General features: G+C 47.4%; 1 protein-coding gene across 6 annotated transcripts in view; it reads right to left on the bottom strand.

Annotated features, from left to right (window-relative positions):
• Positions 1-23,591, bottom strand: part of LOC135297579 (phosphofurin acidic cluster sorting protein 1-like) — a 54,143-nt gene that overhangs the window by 14,076 nt on the left and 16,476 nt on the right. For 4 of the 6 annotated variants that reach the window (XM_064415286.1, XM_064415287.1, XM_064415288.1 and 1 more), the window contains exons 2-5: positions 5,868-5,955; positions 916-1,005; positions 480-605; positions 123-285 (exon numbers count right to left, since the gene is read on the bottom strand). In XM_064415286.1, the coding sequence (XP_064271356.1) occupies positions 123-285; positions 480-605; positions 916-1,005; positions 5,868-5,955 (467 nt within the window). Of the gene's footprint in view, positions 1-122; positions 286-479; positions 606-915; positions 1,006-5,867; positions 5,956-13,204; positions 13,249-20,110; positions 20,146-23,591 lie in introns of those variants that run through there. The other 2 variants (XM_064415291.1, XM_064415290.1) reach the window with 2 other exon arrangements.

Here is a 23,591-nt window from a genome sequence, read left to right as displayed (position 1 = left end):
CAAATGCCCCAGCTAAGCATGATGCCTGTCATGGCTCCAGTGAAAGGATTGGCAATGCTGGAGGACACACTCCATTACCCATGTCCCAGAGGTCTGCCTGCAGGTCTGAGCACTAAACACACCTGAAGCTTTGATTTTAGGACCTGAGGGGACATTCCCATCCTCATGGTCGATAGGCTGACTGGACAGAGAGTAGATGCTGATTTCAGCCACTCGAATGTTCACATCCTTCATGTTGCTGTGGAGGCCCAGCAGTTGCCCGCCATCCGTTGGGTGCTGCATGACCTAGACAGACAGACCGACAAGCTCCCTGATAGGGTGACACAATGGCAGCTGGCAGCCCACCCTCTCTATACTATAGCCAGCCAACAAGCCAGAACACTCACAGCAATGAGACCCTGCCTGCCAGCCCAGTGCCCTGCCCAGTGCTGGCACAGGAAGGCCACATGGGACTCCCCTCTGCTCCCAGCACGCTGTACCTCAGCCATGTTAATGATTCCCACTGCCAGGGTCTTGTAGCCCAGGATGGTGCGGTTCTTGTACCTCTTCCTCCGCTGCAGCATGATCTGAAGCTTGTTGCCCTCTCTCTTGAGGAAGTGTGGGTACTGGGGAAGGGAAGCACACAGAAGATGGCAGCATGAGGGCAATGTTCAGCACGACACACAGGTAGAAAACTCTTCTTCAATGCTGATGTAGACCTGCTGAGTTTTGAGGTGCCCCTCAAAGGCCACCTGCACCTATCCATCATCCTCCAAATCCCAATGCCCAGCAAAACAATCCCTGGAGCAATGGAGCAGCTGCCCAACCACAGCAGGCTCCTCCGCAGAGGCTGTGCCTTTCACACTTAGCCCTAAGGTTGTGCTTGCTGGAAAATGCCAGCTAAGGGAGCCCAGGGGACCAGGTAACACCAGGTACCTGCAGTGAGAAGGTCAGCTCCAGCTCGGTCTCCATCAGGCCCCCAGGTGGGAGGATGTATTCATTTGACCTCAGGACTCGCTTTGACCCCTATAACGAGATTGACAGACACACACACTGAGCTCGACCACAGACCCCACTGCATCACACACACAAGACAATGGTGATCTCAGCCCACAAGGAAAGACAGGATGCCTTGACTGTTCTGATCCACCTTGCAGAGCCACCTTTCACATGCCTATCAATGCTTTGCAAAAGCCTGCAGTACCCCCTGAGCTGCCCTTCTCCTTGCCCACCTGCCAGGGAGCACCTGCTCTGCTTAATCTGGCTCTCTGCACCTGGAGTGCCACTCCCATGCCAGAGGGACACTCCTGGAGCCAGAGGGAGCCAGGCAGGGCAAAGGAAAGGCTCCCAATACACTGCCTGGCCAGGAAAGGACCAGGTCCTGGAGACATCTCTCCCCCAAGCAGAGAGGCCCAGTGCAGATCCCTGTCTAAGCACAGCTGGCAGGACGGCTCTGCTGGGACCAAGTCAGGATGTCCAGGAGAACAGGGGTCCCCCTGCTTGCTCAGCTTGTGTCTCAGAAAACTCTATCCTAGTCTTTTCTTCAGGCAATATTCTTTATCTCTCTACATACAGAAATGTTTTTACCAGAAGGGTAAAACAGAGGCACTCTGATCATGTTCCCACTCCAACTCTTTCCTTTACCCCTGCCCTATCTCTACTATCTCTATGTCTTGGTTTCTGATAGAGACACTGAATGACTTGGAGGCATAAAAATGCTGTCTGCATGCACCAGGTCCTCTTGGCTGCAGGGTGGCACAACCCACAGATCCTCCCAAAAGCTGTTTGCAATGCTGTTCCCAGAGACTGTGCCAGGAGCAAGGCTTTCCTGCAAAAGGTCTTCCTAAAACGGAAGAGAGGAGGTGGAGCTCATCCCCTTCACCATCTGTGAGCCTTCCTGGCCAAGAACACCCTGACCCTTCCTGAACTCTTATCTGATAACACATGATAGGCAGTCACAATGACAGTGACCATTTACTTTAGCACAATTTGCTCTTTGTTGCAGAGAAATTATCTACCAAAGATTTATTCTTTCATCAAAACACAAGTAGAAGTGCAATTACTGTTCCTGAAGATGCTATTTTTGGGGAAGAACTTATGGCAAAGAAAAGGTGAGGATATCCTGAGTGGTGTGTCCAGGAAATGATGGTTTCATAAACACTGCTGTCCTGTGCCTCACTATCATTTACCACTAAGGAAGTTACGTACCAGCCTCAATCCTAGGTGAATCCAATCCCTCAGTGAAATGCCAGTGCACATCTGTGTGGAATTGCAAGGACTGGGACAAAGGCTGCTGCATTATCACAGCACAAGGACATAGAAATACTGAGGATTCTCCATCCTTTGAGAAATTCAAACCTCAACTGGACATGACACTGAGCACTTCATATAGCTCAGCTGTTCTGTGTCTCGGGTAATGTCAGGTAAGATCAATTTCTCTGCAGAGCAGTTGAGTATCCCTACAGAAAAACTTAATATCAGACTGCTACAGTGAAAATAATGGATGACAAAGAGTGTCTAGGAAGGCAAAAGCAATAGGGACAAGTGGTGGTCACAGGTTTTTAGTACCTAAGAACTGAAAACACAAAGGAGTTTTCACTACAATACACAGGTATGTGATGCCCAGGTCTGGTTTGCAAGGTACAAACTCAAATTTCAGGTGTAAATCTGTCCTGATTGGTCTGGTTTATGAGGGTTGAGGCTAGAGCAGCATTCCACATCTGGAAAATGAGAGAGTACTATACAAGTACTGGACTAGGCAGACAGCAAAACACCAAAACTCAAGTTGAACGCGAATTTTGGGAGAGAACAGCCCATTAATATAATAACAAATTTAGGGTTTAGCTAGGATTGCTCAGGCAGGAGTGAAAAATACTACAAAGAGATAAGAAACAAAGCATGACTGAGGCATAAAAAGAAAACTCTGCACAGTAAGAAAGACCAAAAAAGCCCAAGTTCCTTCAGGGAGCAGGGTTGGGGCAGTGGGCAGGCCTGGAAGAGACAAACAACCTTTTTAACCTGGCCTATTTCACAGCACACACTCTTGTCTCCTATGTAGTGACTGCCAATATCACCTCTCTACAGCAGCACCAAGGCTTGAACCTGAGTCACCAGCTATATCCCACAGGCAGATGCAGGAAGATCTGCATCAGTCTGGGAGTGCTGGGGCTTGTTTTCTTCTTTTTCTTTGACTGTTTCCTCTATTCATGGCTCAAGACAGGGTGTTTGTGAACTAGAGCCTCTCTGCTGAGAGGGAACACTGTGTTTCCCTTCATGCCAAAATCAGCTGCGATACCAAGGCAGGTACCTGCAGCTGTATGGAGCTGAGCCAGCACATCCAAATCTCTTAGTGCCACACTGAACAACACACAGAAGGAAATGCTCTGTGATGGCTCCAGTCTGTTAAAACAAATAACAAGGGACAAAGGTTTAAAAACCACTCAAGTGAATGAGAGCAAATCCCCTTTTCCATAGGAGTTCAGCCTTTATCTCACCCAAATCCATGGATCATTATCTATTCAAATACCTCTGGGAAATTAGTAAGTTCTGTAGACATAAAAGTTCCCCTTCACAGTGGCATTTCCAGATGAAGGAGCAGCACATGGTACCCTTGGAAGCTGTCTTTAAGTGAGAAGTGCACTGTGAGAAAAACATGAGGAGTTTTGGACAGCCTTTACACTGTCCTTTGGGTCATGCACATTTTTTAAGCAGACTGTGTCCAGCACTGGAGCAATTGCCTGGGTGGCAGCTCCATCCAGGCAGGGTCAGAGCTTTATTTCCATTCAATCTGCCCTTCAAAGCAGCAACTTCCTGACCCTAACAGAACTACTACTGAAGTGAGAGAAATACAGCTTTCCTTTCCTCTAGTCCCCAGCTTCCCCCTTGGGAATTTGCAGGTCCTTTATAAATTATGTGCATCAGCTGTTTCCATCCAAAAGATGGAATGCTCACTGGAAAGCCTTCAAACAGTTTCTTACTAGTGTGACTCATCTGTTACCTAGGAGAGGAGCAGGAGAATGGATCCATCTGAGGCCACTCTGTAGGCACGCTGTGCTGAAGCTGCCTACAGCCTCCATCTGCCTTCCAGCAGTCCCAAACCCTGCCAAGGCAGCTGGTCAGGCAGGTGGAAAGCAGCCTGGGGAGGCACACAAACTCAGCCCACTCCCACAAGGAATGCCGAGCCACGGGGTAATGTGGGCAAAAGCATTTTCCTTGTTCTCTTCAGCTTTGCAGGAAGTCTACACCAGCATGCAGCCACAGCTACATGGCCATGCAGAGAGGAGGTGACCATGGTTAAATTCAATCCCTGGATGCAGCCTCCATTCCCTAACAGGAAAAGAAGCCCTGCAGCAAGAAGGCTTTGTGGCTTCAAACTGCTGAGGCCTATTAATTTATTTTGCCACCAAGGTGCAAGATTGGCCTGTGGCAGGGATGGGGATGGTCTGTTTGAGAGAGGTGGAGTCCCACTGTGCAATCTCTTCCACTGTCCCACATTTGTAGTGTGTGAGGGCTGCAGCTGAGGCCATGCACACTCAGCACATGTGAGCTGCACAACAACCCAAGGTTCCCCAATGCAGAGAAGCACCTTCAGCTTGGGCTGACTGTGCAGGAGAGAAGTCAGGGAGCACTCCAGCCCTCCCAGTCAAGTAGGACCCACAGCTTCCAGCAGGCTGCCAGCCCCCTGGTCCTGGTCAGTGCTGCTGTCAGCTGTGGCCCAGCCTGGATTGCTTCCACATTTCCAAGGCCCAGTCAGGCAGCTCTCTGCTGCTCAGGTCTCAGGGGTTCCAGCGCTTTCAGCTCTCCTGAATGACCATACATACAGTGATGGAAGTGCCAGCAAAGTGGGACACTGACCAATAGTGTGTGGACCACAGCCTCCTCCACTGTCCTCACTCCCTGCCTCAGGTTTCATACATTTTGCTTTCAGTTTCTTCAGTGCAAGTGAACCAGGTCTGCCATGAAGGCAAACTCCAGCTCACAGAGCTCCACTAATACTGCAGCTTCCAGCATTAATCCAGGATTTAGATCCTAATGTGTGCAGCACAAAGAGCTCTGTGGGAGCACAAAGCTGCTGAGCTGCCGCCCCACGGTGCTTTCAACGGGATCAGCTGCTTTCGTGCCAGCTGACAAGAACGAAGGAAGGACACCAGCACCCTGGCTGGGTCAGGGAAGCTGTGGCCAGGACAGCATACTCGAGATGCATTTTGTTTCCATGCTGTCCTTTGGCACATGGAAAGGATGTGCCTGCACCCCCAGAACACATCACTCCACCACAAGCAGCAGAGACTGTGGAGGGATCGCACATATCAGGATGGTGGCAAATTCCTGTCCCCTTGGTGACAAAGATCCTCTCCCCTCCCTTCTGCCTGGTTCACAGTAGAGGCACCAGGCCTAGCAGGGATGCACAGGGAAAGGGAAGGGATATTAGAGATCAGACAGGGTACAAACATCAGCAGGACATTATGCACAGAGACGCTGATCCCTTGCATCCTTCCTTTTCCACCCTTCACTCCCCAGGGAGTGATCTGGATGGAAGGCACTGCTGGAAACCATCCAGCACTGATCCTGTCTTAAAGGGTAGGGAACAGTAGGATAACAAACTCCAAACAGCAATTTGAGAGGAGGGCCTTGGCAGAGGCAGGCAGGGAGGCATGACAGATTCTGTCCCAGTGTCTAACCAAATTAATTCCTGATACAAGCCAGCACCAGGTATCTTGCCGCTGTCCCTGGGGCATCATTCCCACCTGCCAAAATCTCCCTGAGCATGCTAACTGAGACACAGGGGTTGTTTGACACTAGGCAAGGGACATGCAGACCAGCACTTCACAGAGGGCACAAGGATGGGCTTGGCTTGCTGCCATGGGGCAGCAGCAAGGAGAGGAGCCTACCTGAATCTTCACAGCGATAAGCACAGAGCTCAGCTCTTTGTCCAGCTCTTTCAGCACTGTGAGTTTCTTCAGGCGCAGACTGCAGAGCCTGTAAGACAGAGAGAATGGGACACATTCAGGCACCACCATCCCTGGGGCCCTGCCACATGGTACCCAGTGCTCAGAAGGCAGCCTGGATGCTTGGCCCAGTCGCAGGCACAAGCTTGGCCTAGGAACGCTGGCATTCACGCGCCACGGAGACAGCCCATCGGGGAAAAAAGGAAAGAAGGAAAATTAACAGAGCTAAAGCAGGCTTAAGGGATTAGCATGCAACAGGAAGTCCAACAGCAGGCCATGTGGTAAAGAGATCCCTTCCCAAGCAGCGCTGTTGCCAGCTCTGTTTAAATCTACCTTGGCCACAGCACTGTTTATTTATAAACCAAAGCACTTAAATCCACTCTTATCCTGGACTTAGTTAAGGCAAATGTTCCCATGCAGACATCACTCACTCCTCTCTTGCATGGTACCACACAGAGCTGACTTGGGAAGCAGCCCCACAGGAGGTTTCATACAGCTTCAGCCACCCGACAAGCTCAAATCCTGGGGACTCAGCATGGTAAGTGGCACTTCCAGGAAAAAGCTAGGAAGGATCCTGAGGCTAAGTGAGAAGAGCTACTTTTGCTGCTCAAAGGAACAGCCAGTGCCAGTGAGACAGCCAGCCACTCCCATCTCCTGCCTAGGAGCCTGCAGCAGGACTCCCATAGAGACTACTTGCAAGGAACTCTGTGTCAGGGAGCAAAGCCAGACATGGCTTTACCAGCATTTACACTGATGTTTTGCAAGTTACCCTCTGTGCTCCACGGCTGCCTTGCTGTAGGCTCTGGTTCCCAGGACTTCTGTGGATATCAGCATGCTGGACATGAGAGTCAGGCCACCCTCTCTGGAGAACAGATTTGGCTGCTACCAATTACCTGTCTGTCTGACACACTGTGCTCTCTGAATACCTGCTTTATTTATTTTTTAAGGAGAAAACCTGCTCTTGCTATGGTGATGTACAGCAGCAGTGTAGAACACTCCCAGAGATGGAACAACAGTAAAAAGAGAAGTACAGAGCCAAACTGCAGGACAGGTTTAGGGCTCAGCAAGCACTCACCTCCCTGTCATGTCCCTGTCCTCCCTTCTACAATAATTTTAGCTTGTACAGAAGGTTTCCTGGACTGTGACTGCAACCCTGCTGCTCTGCCCTTCATGTTCTGGTCCCTCCTGGTACAGAGCAGAAGTCAGGAAGCTGGGTGTGCAGGGAAGTTCTGCACACTCGTTTGCCAGATGGCTGCATTATTCCAGCCAAAACCCAGAGCACAGACCCTAAGCTCTTGTACTCTGTGCACTCCAGCACTACATTAAGTGGTCCCATCTCTGTCCACCCTTCCCCTCTGAGCCTCTGCTTGTAGGAAGGGAGAAATCTTATTACCTGAGGCAGGTTTCTTCCTCCCCAGAAATACTCAGGCATGGTTAGCTAAGGGTGAGCTGTGGGGAGCAAGGCCAAAGACAAAGAGGCACCTCTCAGGAGGGGAGGGGGGACTGAGTTCTGCCCAGAGAAAGGGATACAGCAACTCCATCAGATGTACTGAAGGAAAGCTTGCAAAGAGGCTAAGCTTAGCTAACAACCAGTGCTAATTGTGACTGTTGCTAGACAAGCCATGGAGAGAAATGAGGCTTGAACATGTAAGACAGGGACAGCACATCTACTCAAACTTTCCTCGCAGCACTAATTTAGTCACCTAGTTACCTGCATGGAAAAGTTATCTCTTGAAGACTAAAAACTTACATAAGGATATTCAGTCTTAATTGGAGGATGTGGAAAGGTTGTAATTCTACCTGACAGTTGTTCTCGCTGTACAAACACACATCAAAAACTAATTCACTTATTAGCTCTTCATGTTCCTCTCTGAGGCAGTACCTGGTCTTTTTTCCAGGGGAAGAATGAATGCCTACTGGTCAGCTCTTCCATCTCTGATATGGCACTCTTCTCTTTCTACCCCTCTCCAGCTTTCAAGATCTATTTCACACAGTGAGAGATGCTGTAGTTTGCCCCATGTCCTTTCCACAGCATGTGACAGAAGGTGATTCTCCCCTTCCACCCTGTGCTCTTCCTCCCTGCAGCACTCAAAGACATAAGGTACTCAAGGTATAGCTTGCACCCTGCTGCAGCTCCAACCTTTGTCCAAACAGTGCTTTCTAAAATACCACAACCCTTCCCACAGGGATTAACAGGCATGTTCTAGAGGCTGAATGTACTTGCAGCACAAGAGCACACAATTTTTAAGCAGCTTGGCTGTCCCTGATGATCCTCTTTTGATCTGTTACTTAACCAATCCCTGCATCACCCAGATTTACATCAGTGCTGAGTGTCCAGTGCCAGTACAGGGCAGCAGAGGGTCCCACACTAATCTCTGCAGATATCTACAGGACAGGATCGATCCACAGAGATCAGATGCTGCTCTGAACATTTCAGCCAAATCCCACGGCAACTACCCCATGGTTTTGTTCAGAACTGATCACAGTGTGATCCCTGAAAATCACTTTTTGGTAGACAAATTATAAATCTGGATTTACTTACTCCTATAATTAAAGAGAACAAGTAGCAACTGTTCTTGAGCTATGGAACTGCTGCAGGGACCTCCGCTATACTGAGTCGTGGCAAATATGTCTGTAACATTCTGATAGCAACAATCACTGACAGCAACAAGGAAAATGAGCTCCAACAGGGCAGCCTGACAGCCTCCTGGAACCTCAGTACTCCTACACTCCTCTACTGGTCATTTACTGGGGAGAGGTACTCACTGTTCCCTGGTATTATCTTAAAAAATGCTGCCTTCTTTCCCACACTAAATGACAAATTTGAAGCTTTTGCTCTGAAGTTTGACTGAAACACTTGTGCTTTCACCAAGCTGGCCTGTAGTTCTCTTGAAAAGGAAAGCTCTTATAAACATGCATTTTGTGAAATTCACTGCCAGCAGCAAAGCACTGCCTCCAGCGGTTGTTTGTAAAAGCATCCAATCAAGAGGTCATAGAGGACACACACAGTGGCTTATTTTTGTTAAGGCAGCTTTCCTGTCTGACCATCCAGAACCACAGGTAACTGTACTAATGCTGACAAATTGAATATTTCTTCTCCAAGGGATAGATACTCTGTCCTGCTGATGTGAAGAATCCCCATTCTTTCCATAACATTCCTGCTGCCTGACACACCCCAAAAACATATTGGGAGTTCACAGAGATGTTTCCCTCTTCTCATGATGCTGCATGTGCCAAGGCTACTAATCCTGCTCCCTGTGCACTTATCCTTGCTAAGAGTGGCTCAGTTTCAATTGCTTTTACCTGGCTCACCACAGTGTCCTTGCAGGTAGGAGGACAAAACATCTGCAAAAAGAACTAGATTTGGGTAATGTAAGAGAGCATCAGTTAAATCAGTCTGTGGTTTATTTAAAATGTGCATCATACAGGTGATATTCTCCATCAGAGAACCACAGAATTGTTATGGTTGGAAAAGACCTCTAAGATCATCAAACCATTAACAAAGCATGACCATGTTCACCACTAACTTTGTAACCCATGTACACGAGTGCCTCATCCACCTGTTTACTGAATACTTCCAGGGGTGGTGATTCCAACACTTAATTCCACCACTTGTCCACCCTTTCAGTGAAGAATTTTTCCTAACATCCAACCTAAACCTACTCTAATGCAACTTAAGGCTGTTTCCTCTCGTCCTGTCACTTGTTACCTGGGAAAACAGACCAACCCCAACTCAGTACAAGCTCCTTTCAGGGAGCTGTAGAGAGTGATAAGGTCACCCCGAGTCTCCTTTTCTCCAAGCCAAACAGCCCAAGGTCCCTCAAGCTCTCCTCATAAACTTAATTCCCTAGACCCTTCACCAACTCTGGACACGCTCCAGCACCTCAGTGCCTTCTGTGTAGTGAGGGGCCCAAAACCAAACACAATACTCAAAGTGGAGCTTCAAATCATCAGGCAGAGGTGTGAGACCTGCTGAATTCAAGGTGTCACATCCTTTTAAGATGACGTTACTGCCATTAGGAGGATCAGCTCATACCTGTGTATGTACATGACCCACTGTGGCAATAGAGCTTTGGTCGCACACTGTCTCTAGAGTTTTTCCACTGCAAGTGGAACATGGACTGCTATGGGATGTCCCAGGATAAAAGAGGCAGCTTTCTCCAATATTGTTGCTGCTGACAGTGATTTACTACAGGCTGGTCTTCTCAATGCAATTGAATTGAGTGGAATAATATGTGACAGCTTTGTGGTGCAGTCACAATTTCTGCATTATCACTCCACTATCTTCACGTCATGTACATACAGACTGGAGGGATTTGTATAATCTGGGAGCCCAAGAGAAGGAGCAGACACCATTTTATTGCTTTAAAACTTGTTCCCTCTCTGAGCACCATACAACAAGTTCTGTGTTTACATTATTGGTTGCCTCTGTCAGAGGCTTAGTCAATTCCCCTAACCCAGGAAACCACAGCTGATGAAATCCCACAATTCTGAAAAATCCTCATATCTGCTTTTTTATAAGCAGACATGGGAGCTTAATTATGGTCTCTATTCTTTCTGGGTCTATTGTTCACTATCCCTTCCTCCCAATAAATCCTAAACATTTTAACTTTGATACAGCTGAAGTCTGGCCAGGACTGCACTGTGTCCCCATTTTTTGCCAAAGCAATACACAGATGTATTGGTTTGCTTTTACAAGCATTCTTATCATTATTTGCTATACCAAATCATGTACATATTATCTAAGAACCAATTCACTCAATATTTTTATTGCAGTGCAGTAAAAGTGTCAAAATTCTCTGCAGATTCAATGGACCTAATCCTCTACCTCCTAGAGATCACAGCAAGAGAACATTAAAGCATTTTCTAATCTATTTTTTTTTCTTTTCAACAACAAAAGATAGTTTTTTGTTTTCCTTTTCACTGAAGGGGCAATATAAAGCATTATGCAACAATTTCCTGCTTGGGCAGTACTCTTTGCATAGTTTCCTTCTTGAAAAAAATGAAAAGTGTTCCCCACGTTAAAAAAAAATAATATTGTTTTGAAAAGCAAATAGGTTTTCTGCTGCTCTGACTGTGCTGCTAAACTGGGTCACAAGTGATGTCCTCCATGTATGAACAGAACTAATCAAATCTTCTTAAGAGCAATGACAACAGTCCTCTTCATTCTGGAGGAAGTCTTCAAATATTATTTGTATGTTTACCACCCTCTTACCAATATAAATGTATATGTATAAAAATATGCTTTCAGACTTTTTTTCCAAAGTATATATAAAAACTATTATAAGCAAGTACTAGTCCAAAGAAAATCACATCCAAATGAAAAACAGTGTTTCAACTGATGTGCAACATCTGGAGAATCTGCTTTTGGCATGGTGCCCACTGCAGCTGGAACAAGCCAGGAGAAAAGCCCAGTGTGCATCCAGAGTCACTGCCCAACCCCGCTCTGTGCCCCAGCCTCAGAACCAGTCCTTATCCCCAAGTTAAGGGTCAAGCCTTAATGAAATTAATGAAATTAAATTAATGAAATGAATGAATTAATGAAATACTCTCTTTTTCTGCTGATATCCTGGGCTGTTCAGTGCTTGGTTTACCAATCACTCGTGAGTGGCAGCTCATTTTCTGGACAAGACTGTTTCCCTGGACATTTGCACTGATTTCTCCAAGTGGCAGCAGTCAGGGACCTTGGATCCTTGTAGCTTCCAAGCCACCTACGAATGTTAGAACACATCCACCTTTCCCAGCACTGGCTCTCTGTGCATCCTTGTCAGCACTACCACCTTTATTAGATGCACAGACATGGACTAAGCCTTTAGTAGTGTCACTTTAGCTGCTCTTCAATATTTTTCCTGACTTTGACAGCTCAGGTTTCCCTTCAAGGTGATATTAAACTCTGAGACTGGGCTTCTGGAAAGATGCCAGAATTTCCACGGGGCTCACAAGGCACGGGACGCTCCCGATGCTCCTGTACCCCCCAAACCGCTGGAGTAGCGCCTATTCCCAAGACATGTTCCCGCTAGAGGGCAGAAGGCAGCCGGCCTGGACACAAACCCGGGACACCGGGACGCTGCAGAATGGCCGGTGGCATGGGGCAGCTTGTAAAAGCAGATGTGATCAGAGGGGTGTCCATCCACAGAGCTCACCTCGGATAGTGGCCAAAGCAGGTGTCAAGGGAAGAGCACACAAACTGTGTGCCAGCGGTGAGACACCACCTGAAATGTGCCACAGCTTCATGAAAGCAAGATCCTCCCCGAGCCCCAAGTGGTGTGTTTGCATGAGACACCCCTGATGCACGCAGAGGGGAGGAGAGACCTACTCCACTTTCAAAAACCAAGTCCCTGTTGCCAGCAAACAGAGCAATGAACTGGGACAGCAGCAGGTTCATCAGGCTCTGCAGATCAGGCATCAGCACAGGTAGGTGAGCCAATTACAGATGGATTGGGAGGAAAGCATCAGCCTGCTCTGAGCTTCCCCAAGGGACAGAGAGACAGAGGACTCAGGGCTTGCCAGCACGCTCTTGCCACTCTGCCCTCAAGCCACTGCAACAGCTGCAGCCTGAGATGGGCAAGTAAAGCAAGCTGCACCGAAGAGGTGTAACACAGCAACAGGCAAAGGCCAAAAAATATGACAGCACCTCCTGGGTCACCAAGGAAAGAGCTACGGCAGAGCCACCAAATACCTGCTGTGTCTCAGTTCCCTCTGCCAAGATACACAAGGTGCTGAGCAGCACAACAGCCCTGGTGCTGACCAGCATTCCTCTCCTTGCCATAAGAGACACATTTTGGCTCATCTGCATCCTGGCTGACAGCAGCTTGCTACCAGTAGCACACATCTGCCCTGCTGCTGGATCCAGAGCAGGGTTCTGTCACTGCAAATTGCAGTAGGTTTGACTTATCCCAATTCCCAAGTGACATTCACAAGAAATCCTAAAGCACGAAGCACAGAAAACAAAACTTCCCCAGGGTATGTCCCTTCCTTTCCTATGAAGCATTTCACAGCTTATAGCTCTACCTGCATCAAGAAATCCAGCCTGTTTTCCCACATTCCTCCCCTCCATCATCCCATTTCCTTTTCCACGTGCCCCTAGACAGACCAAACCCAAAGCTCAGATATCCCAGAGGACCAGATGACACCCTCCTTCCTTTTGTCTTTGAGGGTGCAGCAAAGGAAGGGGTTTCTTATCCTCACAGCAGCAGCTTGGCTGCACTACAGGGGAGGAGGATAGGCAAAGTCATGCTGGGGAGGGCAAAAAATAACAGTATCAGTAGGATATACATTACCAAGAGCAAGGTATCATCAAGCAATTCATCCTCAGTCAGGAGACAAATGGGAAGAAAACAGTGTCCTGCAAGCAGATACATCAGCCTTGTCTTCCTGGCTGGCTTCTTGCTACTGCCTGGAGTTTTCCTCACAGCCTTGTGTCCTGGTTAGCATTTCCCCCCTGGAATGGCCATTCAAGATAGACTGCAGTTACTGAAAAGAGGCCAGTGCAGTGCATTAAATGGGACCTCAGCACCACTGTACTGAATTGGAGCACCTCATTTTTTTTTCATATTCCTATCCCCATAGAAGGGAAAACCACACCATCAGCCCCTGCTGTTCTCATCTGACCAGGGAGGCCATTCTTAACTGCATCAAACATCACCATCTCACTGTGTATGCACCTTTATCAGGCCTGCCCTGCTCCAACCAGCCCTTGGAGGAGTGTTTAACTCTTTATTCTCTGTGCAGGCAATCTCTGGCTTGGTCAGCACCCAGCTGCTCTATGAAACCTCTGAAGCAGCTTTCCCACTGCAGGGACCACACAGGGCTCTGCCCAGGGGTTCTCACTGCCATCCAGAGGCCTCCCAGGCATCTTCTCTTCCATCACAGTCCCAAAGCATTCCTCTGTGCTCAGAGATGGATTTCACAGCACTGCAATACCACTGAGACAGCACACAGTTGCTCTCAACAGAGGCAAAGAACAGGGCAGGTCATGTCCCAAAGAGACACAACAGTCAGGACAAGGCATGGCAGGCATTCCAGGCGGGGTCAGGTGCACCGGTGAGATAAGGAGGTTTGGAGAAAGGATAAGGACACCAACACTACGCATGACTCAGCCAGCAGCAGTAGCTACTTCTGATCACCAGCAAGGGCCATCAGAGCTGCTTGCTACCAGTGTGAAAGCAGCCAGGTGTAAGGGAGGAAAGTGCAGACAGGTACTGGATTCACTGATTTTGTCTGGAAGAACTAAGATTAACTCAGGATTATGGAAGAGACTTGTTGGATTTATCTAAGAGAATATAAAAATATTTCTAAATACTGAACAAATCACCCTCTACAAAATTATCCTCTTCCTCAGGGTTTTCAAAACTGCTATCTGACACGTGTAGCCAAACTGCAGTCAAAACTGTTCTAGGACCAGCCACTGTTTCCTTCACAGGAAGATTGTAACAGATTTTGCTTTAGAAACATGCTTGCTAAAGGAGATCAGCCAACATGCATCACTGAGTGTACACCAGCCCCACACCCAGGGAGTCACACCAGGAGAGGCAGATGGACCACCAGCAGTGCTGCGCTCAGGGTGCAGAGCACTCCTCTTTCCTGAAAGCTGTATCTACTACAGGCTTTCAGCTGGTTTTGTGCTGCCAAAATGTTACCATGCTAGCAAGGCACACCAAAGACTTGAACTACTCATAACACTGCATTTCCAATGAAAGAATGGAGCTAACATCCAGGTCCCTCTGCTTGTTTGCTGTCCATGGCATAGTGAGGCTGCTTCAAGCCTCAAGGAGGTCAATGCAGAGGTCATGAGATCCCAAACCAGGACAGAGTAAGCCTGGTTGCAACAGAAAAACTCACACAAATAATTGGCCAAGGCCACACGGGACTATTCCATTCCCTCCAGAACGCCCACAAAGCACAGACAGTAGTGACACTCTCAGACCAGCAAAGATCTCCGGGATTCCCTCTGGTTAGGCCTGCAGCCAACAGCTCCAGAGTGTATGTGCTCTCCTTCTCAAGCCTGCTGAACCATCCTCTGCTGTTTGGACATGCCTCCTCACATGGACAAGTGTGTGCCAGCACCTCTGCAAGCAAACAGTTTCTAAACAAGACAAATGGTGTTTTCTCAAACCAATTCAAACACCATAGCAGAAGCCAGCCAAAGATAAGCCTATATTACGAAATGCTCCCTTCCTGTTCCCAGGCAGATTTCTTTAAGCACAACTGTCCTTTACAGGCTCCACAGCTACAGACAGCTCCAGAGTTTCAGACTCAGTAACACAGGCAGCCTCAATAAGAAGTGGACCACTCTGGCCTAGCACTTGTTCGTGTTGTGGATTTGTGTTGAGGAAAAGTATGGCACACTGTAGGCAGCAGACAGAGAGATGGCCAACATCAGTATATAACCTAAATGCCACCTCCTGACTTGAGGACTGCTTCCTCTTCATCCTCCCTGCTGCAGACTGAGAGCTCCCACGAGTTCTGCCAGCCTGGAGAACAGATTACACACAAGATACACATCCTTCCTACCCTGATCTCAGGGTACATTCCTGCTAATGTGGTTAGTCCCACTGTAGGAGGAAAGAGCAGCTGCCACTGTGATGCCAAACCTCCCCAGAACCTCAAACTCCCAAAGAGGATGAGCATGGCCTGTCAGCAATTCCAGCCTCCCCTTCCTAGCAAGTCTCCTCTCTCCAGACAGAATTCAATATAGAGCTCTGCCCAGCAGTTGTTTCCCAACAGGTTTATAAAGCTCTCTGCTGCACAGATCTCTTAAGCCACTGATCTAGACCAGTGAGGCCACAGACTACACACAACAAACCCTTGTATGAGAGGTGGGAAAGCTATGAAAGGGCAGATGTTACAATAACAGAAGAGCCATCAGTCTGTGCAGTCAGTGACAAAAACAAGATCAGAGGATGGAGTGAAAAACCTGAGATCTGCCTAGAAGGACACTTGGCTACTCCAACCTGTCACTAACACAGACATGCCAGAGCTATCCCACACTCCACAGCAAGGAGCTGCAGCTTACCTGGTGCTACAGAGCAGCTTTCCTTTCAGCACAGAGGTACCTGCAAACACTCCAGTGTGCACTGCTTCTCCTCACCAGTTAGCTTCAAAAATAGCCCCTCCTGGCACAGACATCCATCTTGAAACACTACTGCAATACCAAGCTTCTGGGCTCTTTCTACCCAACTCTGCATGCTTTTCTGAGGCAGGGATGCCACACAATCCATGCAGCTGGAGTGAGAGTGATAAGGCAATACTCATTGCTATGGCTCACACTAAATTCCCTAGCTCAGGAATACCATGGTACTTACCAAAACACCCCAGGAATAGAATACTGCTTCTTGTCCAGGTCCACTGACCCTGTAACTTCAGGCTCTCTGGAAGCAGGCACCAAAAAATATGAACCAGCTATGCTGCAAAAATAAATGTGTCCAGAGAACAGTCTGAGCTCCAGTGCACCACAGGAGAGGCAATTTCCCCTCAGAGCCCTCTCCAGGCAAACCATGCAGGCAGCTGCTCTCCACAGTCATTCCTGCTCACTGGCACCACAAGACCTCCCAGCAGGCTGCCAGGCTGTCCAGCAGACTGTCCCTACTCTCCAAGGTGCTGCAGCTCGGGCTCAGCAGTGTCAGACAGTCACTCACAGGCTGGCAGGGCCCTTGGGGGCCCCACAAGCAGCACCCAGACTGAACAGATGACACTGCATGCACCTGCAACTGCTCGCTTCCAGACACTGTCCCAGTGGAACAGGACATTCTTTCCAAGGATCACTGTGCCTATTCACCTTCTCAGCAAGCTGCAAGCAGAGCCAGGAGCTATCACAGCAAACATTTCACCTAGCAGAAGGGTCCATAAATAACTTGGTGTGCCTCCTCACCACATCCTGTATTACAGCCACACCGGGCACAGGCAGCCATCCAAACACACCCTCACTAAGAAAATTTAAATTTGTAACATACTTTAGAAGTTCAACACCCTACCAACCACTTTGTCTCTTTAAAGCACAGTTTTGTAGTGCTCACTGAAGCACCAGAAAGCCCATTGAAGAACTCAGGAAATGGAGGGACAGGTGATTTATCATGCAATCCTTCCCACCAACCCACAGGAATCTCTGGCTATAGTGAAGGATTTCCTGCACAATAGGTGCACACAAAACCACTTGGTGCAACAGAGGAACTCCTTTATGTCCATTATCTGGGCATATGCTGTCCTGTATATGTTCAGATGCAGCATCCTTGCTTTTCCCTGAAAGTACTCTGAATTTTATACAGGGGGTCATTAAGCCTTTCTGAAATGAGTTGTCCTCAGCTCTTGCACAGAGACTTCCAGAAAAACATTTGCCAGTGCACATACTACCTTAAGACAGGCCCACAGGAAGCTCTGCACCAGCCAACTGAAGCAGAAGAGACAAAAACATGGCTTTTTTGGTTCACTGATCAAACTGTAAAACAAGCCTATAAAAGAAATAAAAGCTAGTTCCAGTCCAGAATAATACTGAAAAGTTTTTTAAAAGCCATGAGGGGACACCTTTGAATCTGACTCTATATAACAGTGGTTAGAAAGGGCAAGAAATAAGACTGCAAGTGACTAAGAAATTGCAGCCAGTTACAGTTTTTAAGAGGACAAAAGACAGGGAAAAGCAACATCAGAGAAGGAAACGTAACTGAGGGCCCAGGATCTGAACACACCAAAAGGGTACCACTCAAAGCAAAAACTTAGCTCAGAAATATCTGGCAGTTCCTTAATAGAAATGCTGCTTGCAGCTATAAACGAGCTGCCAGTTCAAAGAAGAGGTGAATGCACTCCTCAGGATAATCATATGGAGAAAAGGCAGAGGAAGCTGTTCCCCAGGGAAGGCAGATACCAAAGCACAGGGTCTTTTGTTAGCACAATTCCTTCGATGCAATCACCCTACTCCTCCCCCACACGAAAGATCAATCACAGATTGTCAAGAATGTTCAAAAGAGCCTGTTAAGCTTGCACTGGGTGCCCACAAAAAGAGACCTGTGCATCCAGGGAATCCCTTTACTGTGCTCACTGCAGCTTCATATCATGTTCAGCTGGGAAAAAAAAAAGCAGGGAGAAGGAAAACAAGCAGGGAGAAGGAAAGCAATGCACAGAGCAGTGATAAATACTAGGCAAGTGACTTGCTATCCCAAATTCATGGAGCTGGGAGCTTTCTGGAGGAGCACAGCACTGGTTTGTTACTGCAGGAAGGGCAGACACAAGGTGAAGGCACAGCAAGATGCAGCTCTGTAGGATCTTCCAGGAACATGTTTCCAAGGTGGGGTGGGAGATACAGCTTCATTGTCCCAAGTCAGGATTTGGCTTTACCTGGTGGGATAGAAACAGCCTACTCTCAAAGCAAAGCAAAACTGCATCAAAAGCTGACCTCCAACTATACCCATAGTGCAAACAGTATCCTGAGGAAGAAGAAACAGGACAATTACCGTTTCCCAGACCCTCCTCAGTCCGACAGTGCGCAAACAAATCAACATGTAAATAACTATGCCAGGAGAGGACAACATCCATGGAGGAAAGTGACTGCATGGAAGCCACCAGCTGCCCCAGCACTGTAAGGCAGCCTCCCCATCCCAGCAGACACTGGTCCCACACTTTCCACTCAGAACCTGCCACCAAGCTAGTGAGCACACAGGTGCTGGCCCCGAGAGCTGGCCTTTAGTGTCCCTTGCACTCTGTTCCAGCTCCAGCACAGGCTGCCACGCTCAGGAAGGAGGTGGGCAGCAACATCCACATGGCCCTGACAGGCTTATTCCAGCTGCAGGAGGGCACCACCACAGCTCCATTAGGGTAGTGTCACCAGCAGGACTTCAGGATGTGTCAGGCAGAAAGGGAGAACAGACTGCTGACATAAGTCACCCACATGCAGGATATTTGTTCATACAAGCCAATTGCAGGAAGAGTTGAGAAAGTTATTACCATTATTTCTACATCTGCCTGCTTAATCTTGTTGTCCTAGTTACCACAGCCCTGGTGACTAAGGCAACCAGTCTTGGCAAGTAAGACACAGAACGCAATGAGATGTAATACAAATATTTAAGATTACTCTCAAAGAGCAAAAGCAGAAACAAGTAAAAGCAATTCTGTGCCCCCAGCATCACCCCCAGTCTCCTTTCATCTACTACATTTCTCATCACCTCCACAGCAGTTTGAGCAGGGATCTCAGGTGTATTTGTGGTACCCAGGAGACCCAAGGTGGGCTGCAAACCCAATCCAAATGCGCCAGAGCTCCCCTACACTCCCTCTTCACAGTGAGTTAACTGTACAGACACTAACAGGAACAGTCCTGTGCCCAGACTGAAGATCAGAACTTGTGTTATCATTCAACAAACAGCTCTTCTTTATCCATGTATGGTCTCTGCAGCATGCAGGCTGCAGGTTCCTAATGCCCTGGAGCATTTCACACAGGCATTTCAAGGCATCTCCATCTAGGAACTGAGGAACACGACACTCCTGTGGTTTCTGAGATCACTATCAGCTCTGCAACAATCCCAGTCCTGAGCACATATTTGTTGCTCTGTTATTTTTATCAGAGACATACAATACCCAGGATATCTCAGGCTCAAGGCTGTGTAAAGTTAAGTCAAAAGTTAATTTAAGTGAACCATATCACTTGGACAATATAAAGGCATTTCTGCTGTCCACAGTCCAGAACCTCCAACTCTAAACTCTTTATGATCATGATCCAAGCACATATGAAGCCCAAAATATAAGTAACTCTTGCTGTCATGGAACTCCAAGTAGCATTTCACTAAGCTTATCTTTTTCTCTCCACTTGCTACTGAACTTCACATAAATGGGAAAAAACTACAAGATTTCTATTTTAATCAAGATATCAGTTATGCAGAACCTGTGAGAGTGAAAATAAAAATTGGAACAGCTTTTGATAGACACTTCATGTTTAGCTTGCCCTGAACACTAAGTATGCAGTAGTGCTGGGCACCTCACAAGAAACAGGAAAACAAGACTATTATGCTGGGATGAGTGATCAGATCCTGAGAAGATGAGAAAATTTCAATCAAGATATGCATATTATAATCCATGATGCATCATAATAAAAATATGTGTTTAAAATATTATTTAAAATTTTAAAATATCATTTTATCCCTCTCCAACTCTTAATTATCCTATATTAGAGCTGTGTGTAGCATTTAATTAATTAGGCTGCTTACCTGTTAAAAGCTAGCCACATAAAATAGGAAGTTTCATTTTCTCCCTTTCACATTTTTACACCCGAAGAGACAATCAACCCAGGACCTTGTAGGCATCCTCATGAGAAGGTGTGGAGCTTCAAGAAGAATATTTGCAAGTATGTGGAGCCAACAGTGCTGCACACTGAGCTCACAGGAGTGAAAGGGACAGTTCTGTCAGTTCTGCATGTTCCAGGGTGTGGGATGGACTTCCAGCTAGGAAGCATCAGGCCCTGAGTTACCTCAGAAGCTTGGAAAATTCTGCCTTCCAAGGGCTTCACTCAAGGCTTTGTTTGAACTACATTCCACTCAAATGAACTTCAGAGGAATGACCTCTCTTGAAGCAAGCACTGCTTTAAAGCAATGTTTCTGCTTAAGTTATCAATATTTTTTCACTTAAAATGAAAACAGCATAGGGTTTTCAAATCAGTCTGACCTAATGCAATAGGGCCAGGACACAACAACTTTTAACTACCTTTGAACTACAGCTACAGCAGGAATAAGCAAGCAAAGGCAACAGGGAGGCTGCAGAGAGGCAGAGGCTCTCGTGCCTGTGCCCAGCTGGAGGGAAGGCAGGCAGGCACCACGCTGCAGCCATCAGCTCTGTGCCCCCACCTCTTCAGAGGCTGCTTTGCTTCTCCAGCAGGCAAACTGCCCCAAGGCCCAGCCCCAGTGTCCCTTCTCCAAAGTGGGATGAATAACAAAGCTAATTTGGAAACCAGAAACCAGGCAGGGGCTTGAGGAAACCTATGCAGGTTGCCACAGCAACTCCACAAATCCATGTCACCGGAGACCACCACACTCAGAAAACTCTGACAGCAAAGCCCTTTAGCACCTGGATGACAGCCAGCTATCCAGTTTTCTGGCAACAGGACTGCAAGCCTAAGGAAGATCAGCCCAGCTCAATCTCATGAATGGAAGATCTCCAAGGGACACCGGAACAGCTGGCACGTCTGGTGCAGGCTCAGCATCCAGCAAAGCCAAGCTGTGAAGGTACTGTAAGGCAGATCACTGAACTGCCATTGGGATTGATTCTCCAAGTTTTTCCATTTGAGGGAATGACACATTGGAGATCTACACTTGTGAGCAGCACACATGGGTTGTGCAGCACAGATTGTTCTCTGTGGAAAAGTAGCCTGTGTTGATTCAGCACAACAGGCAACAAAAACATAAAACTAAATCGACCCCAGTGATTAAATAAAACTGGGTGTTTTCCCTTTCTTCTTGTTTGTATCCTCTCTCAAACCTGAACTCAGGTACCTGATATTAAAGAACTGGCTTAAGCCTCAGCCAGACAATACTGCAATCTCTCTGGCTCACAGCATTAGCAAGGGTTAAGTAGGCTTAATGCAATTGCTCTTGTCAGCCCCTCTGACTGCTTGTCACCACCACAGAGAAAGATCAAATTATTCCAACAGTTGTAGAGATAACCTGAAACAAGAGATTAATCTACCACTCACATTTCTGTCAGTGGGGCTTTTGCCTCCCTATGGAATATCCTGATTTGACAGCAAGTCCAGCCTCACCTTTGGTGATGCTGTGGGATGCCAAAACTCTGCAACTGAATACAGGTGAAACATAATAAACCCCCAAATGTGCACACGTATCATTGACAGACAAAACCGAAGATCTATGGTTTAACTCTTCCTACAAGAAAAGAGATTTAACCCAGCAATGTGAACAGCTATGAGATATGAAGGAAAAATCCAGAAGATACAGGTGACAACCAAACTCTCAGAACAGAGATCGAGCACATGACTATGAGAAGCTCCTGCATCTGTTGCAGACACCTCTGCTTCCAGGTTTGATGGTTACATAAAGCACAGGGTTGCTGGGTCTCCATGAACAGGCTCTGTGGGCACACCTGTGCATGAACCAGCCCTCCACCCCCCCAGATTAATGCTGCTTACTCCTCAGAAGGCAGGCTGGGCCAGTCTCCCACACACTTGTATTATCTGCTCAAAGAAGAGCTGCTCACCGACACTGAACACTGGGTTTCAGACTCAAGGTCAGTTACCCCACTGTAAAAAGAAAGGCTTAAAGGGAAGACTTCAATCATAGAACAAAGACTGTGGAGGTATTTGTTAGCTGCTTCTGGCACTTGTTTCTTCAGTTTGCACTGTTTTTGATAAAGCTGCTATCTGAGCACTACTGATAACTTATCCAGCACACACCCCTGACCGAGAGCTGCACTCCTGGTGAAATTGTCTCTAGCAAAAGATTGCAAAGCCCTGTGAATATCCCTGCCATCCACTTGTGAATGATGTTTACTTGGAGCCCCAGATACACCATGGCCACTTGGGCTTGCAACACCCCTGTGCACAAGAAATTCTGTAACAGCTTCAAACACAATGAGAAAGGTTGATTTCTTACAGATGCATACACTGCAGCAATGTCCTTGGGAATCCCTATACTTCAGTGCAACTTCACTGTGCTTTGGTGCTTTTGGAAGATCCTTTTTTTTTTTTACTTCAATTAGAGACATATTTCCATCTCTGCAGAGAATTTTCTTCAAGGTGTCACCTGGAAAAATGTGCCAGGGAAGAGAACACTTGATAACATCCCCATTAGAACTAGCACTCCGTAAGAAATACCTTATTCTACTCAGTTATCCATGTAAATGGATAATTGAAACCAGTACAAAACAACATGTAAACAGTGCTATCTATCCACGTTAATCAAAGGAAAAAAATGCTGTGAAGAAATAAAGAGGAGGGTTTAATCTGTTTACCCTAGCACTAAGTCAGAATGACCTTTTCCTTATTCCACTGCCTTTCTCCCAGAGATAAAACAGCATGGCTCCATTTTATGGACCTTATGCTACAGGCTGTGCCCATCAGAGAGCACACAAAGGGCAGCATCGAGCAGACAGATATCTGGGGTGAAGGATACTTACTCCCATAACCAGATTCCCCCAGGAGTCCCATAGGAGCCTGGACAATTCCCCACCAGGCTCATTTTCAGGCCCTTGTCAGAGATGCTCACAGAAATCAAGGAACACCCCACTTCTTTGGAAACACTGACAATTCCTCTCAGAGGGTGCAGGCAGGGAAGCTGGAGAACCAATTCCCACTGCCTGTATCCTTCTATCCTTCCACTGTGCTGTATCCTTCACTCCCTGTGATTCCCAAGCACCACTGTGTGTTCGAGCACGTGACACATTGACTCAGCCTGTTCATCCAGCAAAGAATGAGCCTAAAAAACAATGAGCTGTTTCCTTCCAGGCCAGCACTGAGCTAGCTCGTCACATAATCAGGCATGTGCTGGAACTAGTGCCAGTGCAGAGCTGAACTGCCAATTTGTGCCATTCCAGGTGTCCCTGCTGAGTGTAAGTAGAGAGGACCTGGAACTGGGCCTGAGAAAGGAATAAAGCTCTCCCACCTTCTTTTGAAACAACCCAACCAAGGCATGAATCACCCCCAGGAAGCACTTGGAATGCCAACCATAGGTATCACCCAGCACC

Source organism: Passer domesticus, chromosome 3 (genome assembly GCF_036417665.1).
Source record: "Passer domesticus isolate bPasDom1 chromosome 3, bPasDom1.hap1, whole genome shotgun sequence".
Taxonomy (NCBI): Eukaryota; Metazoa; Chordata; class Aves; order Passeriformes; family Passeridae; genus Passer; species Passer domesticus.
This window is presented reverse-complemented; position numbering and strand designations above follow the sequence as displayed.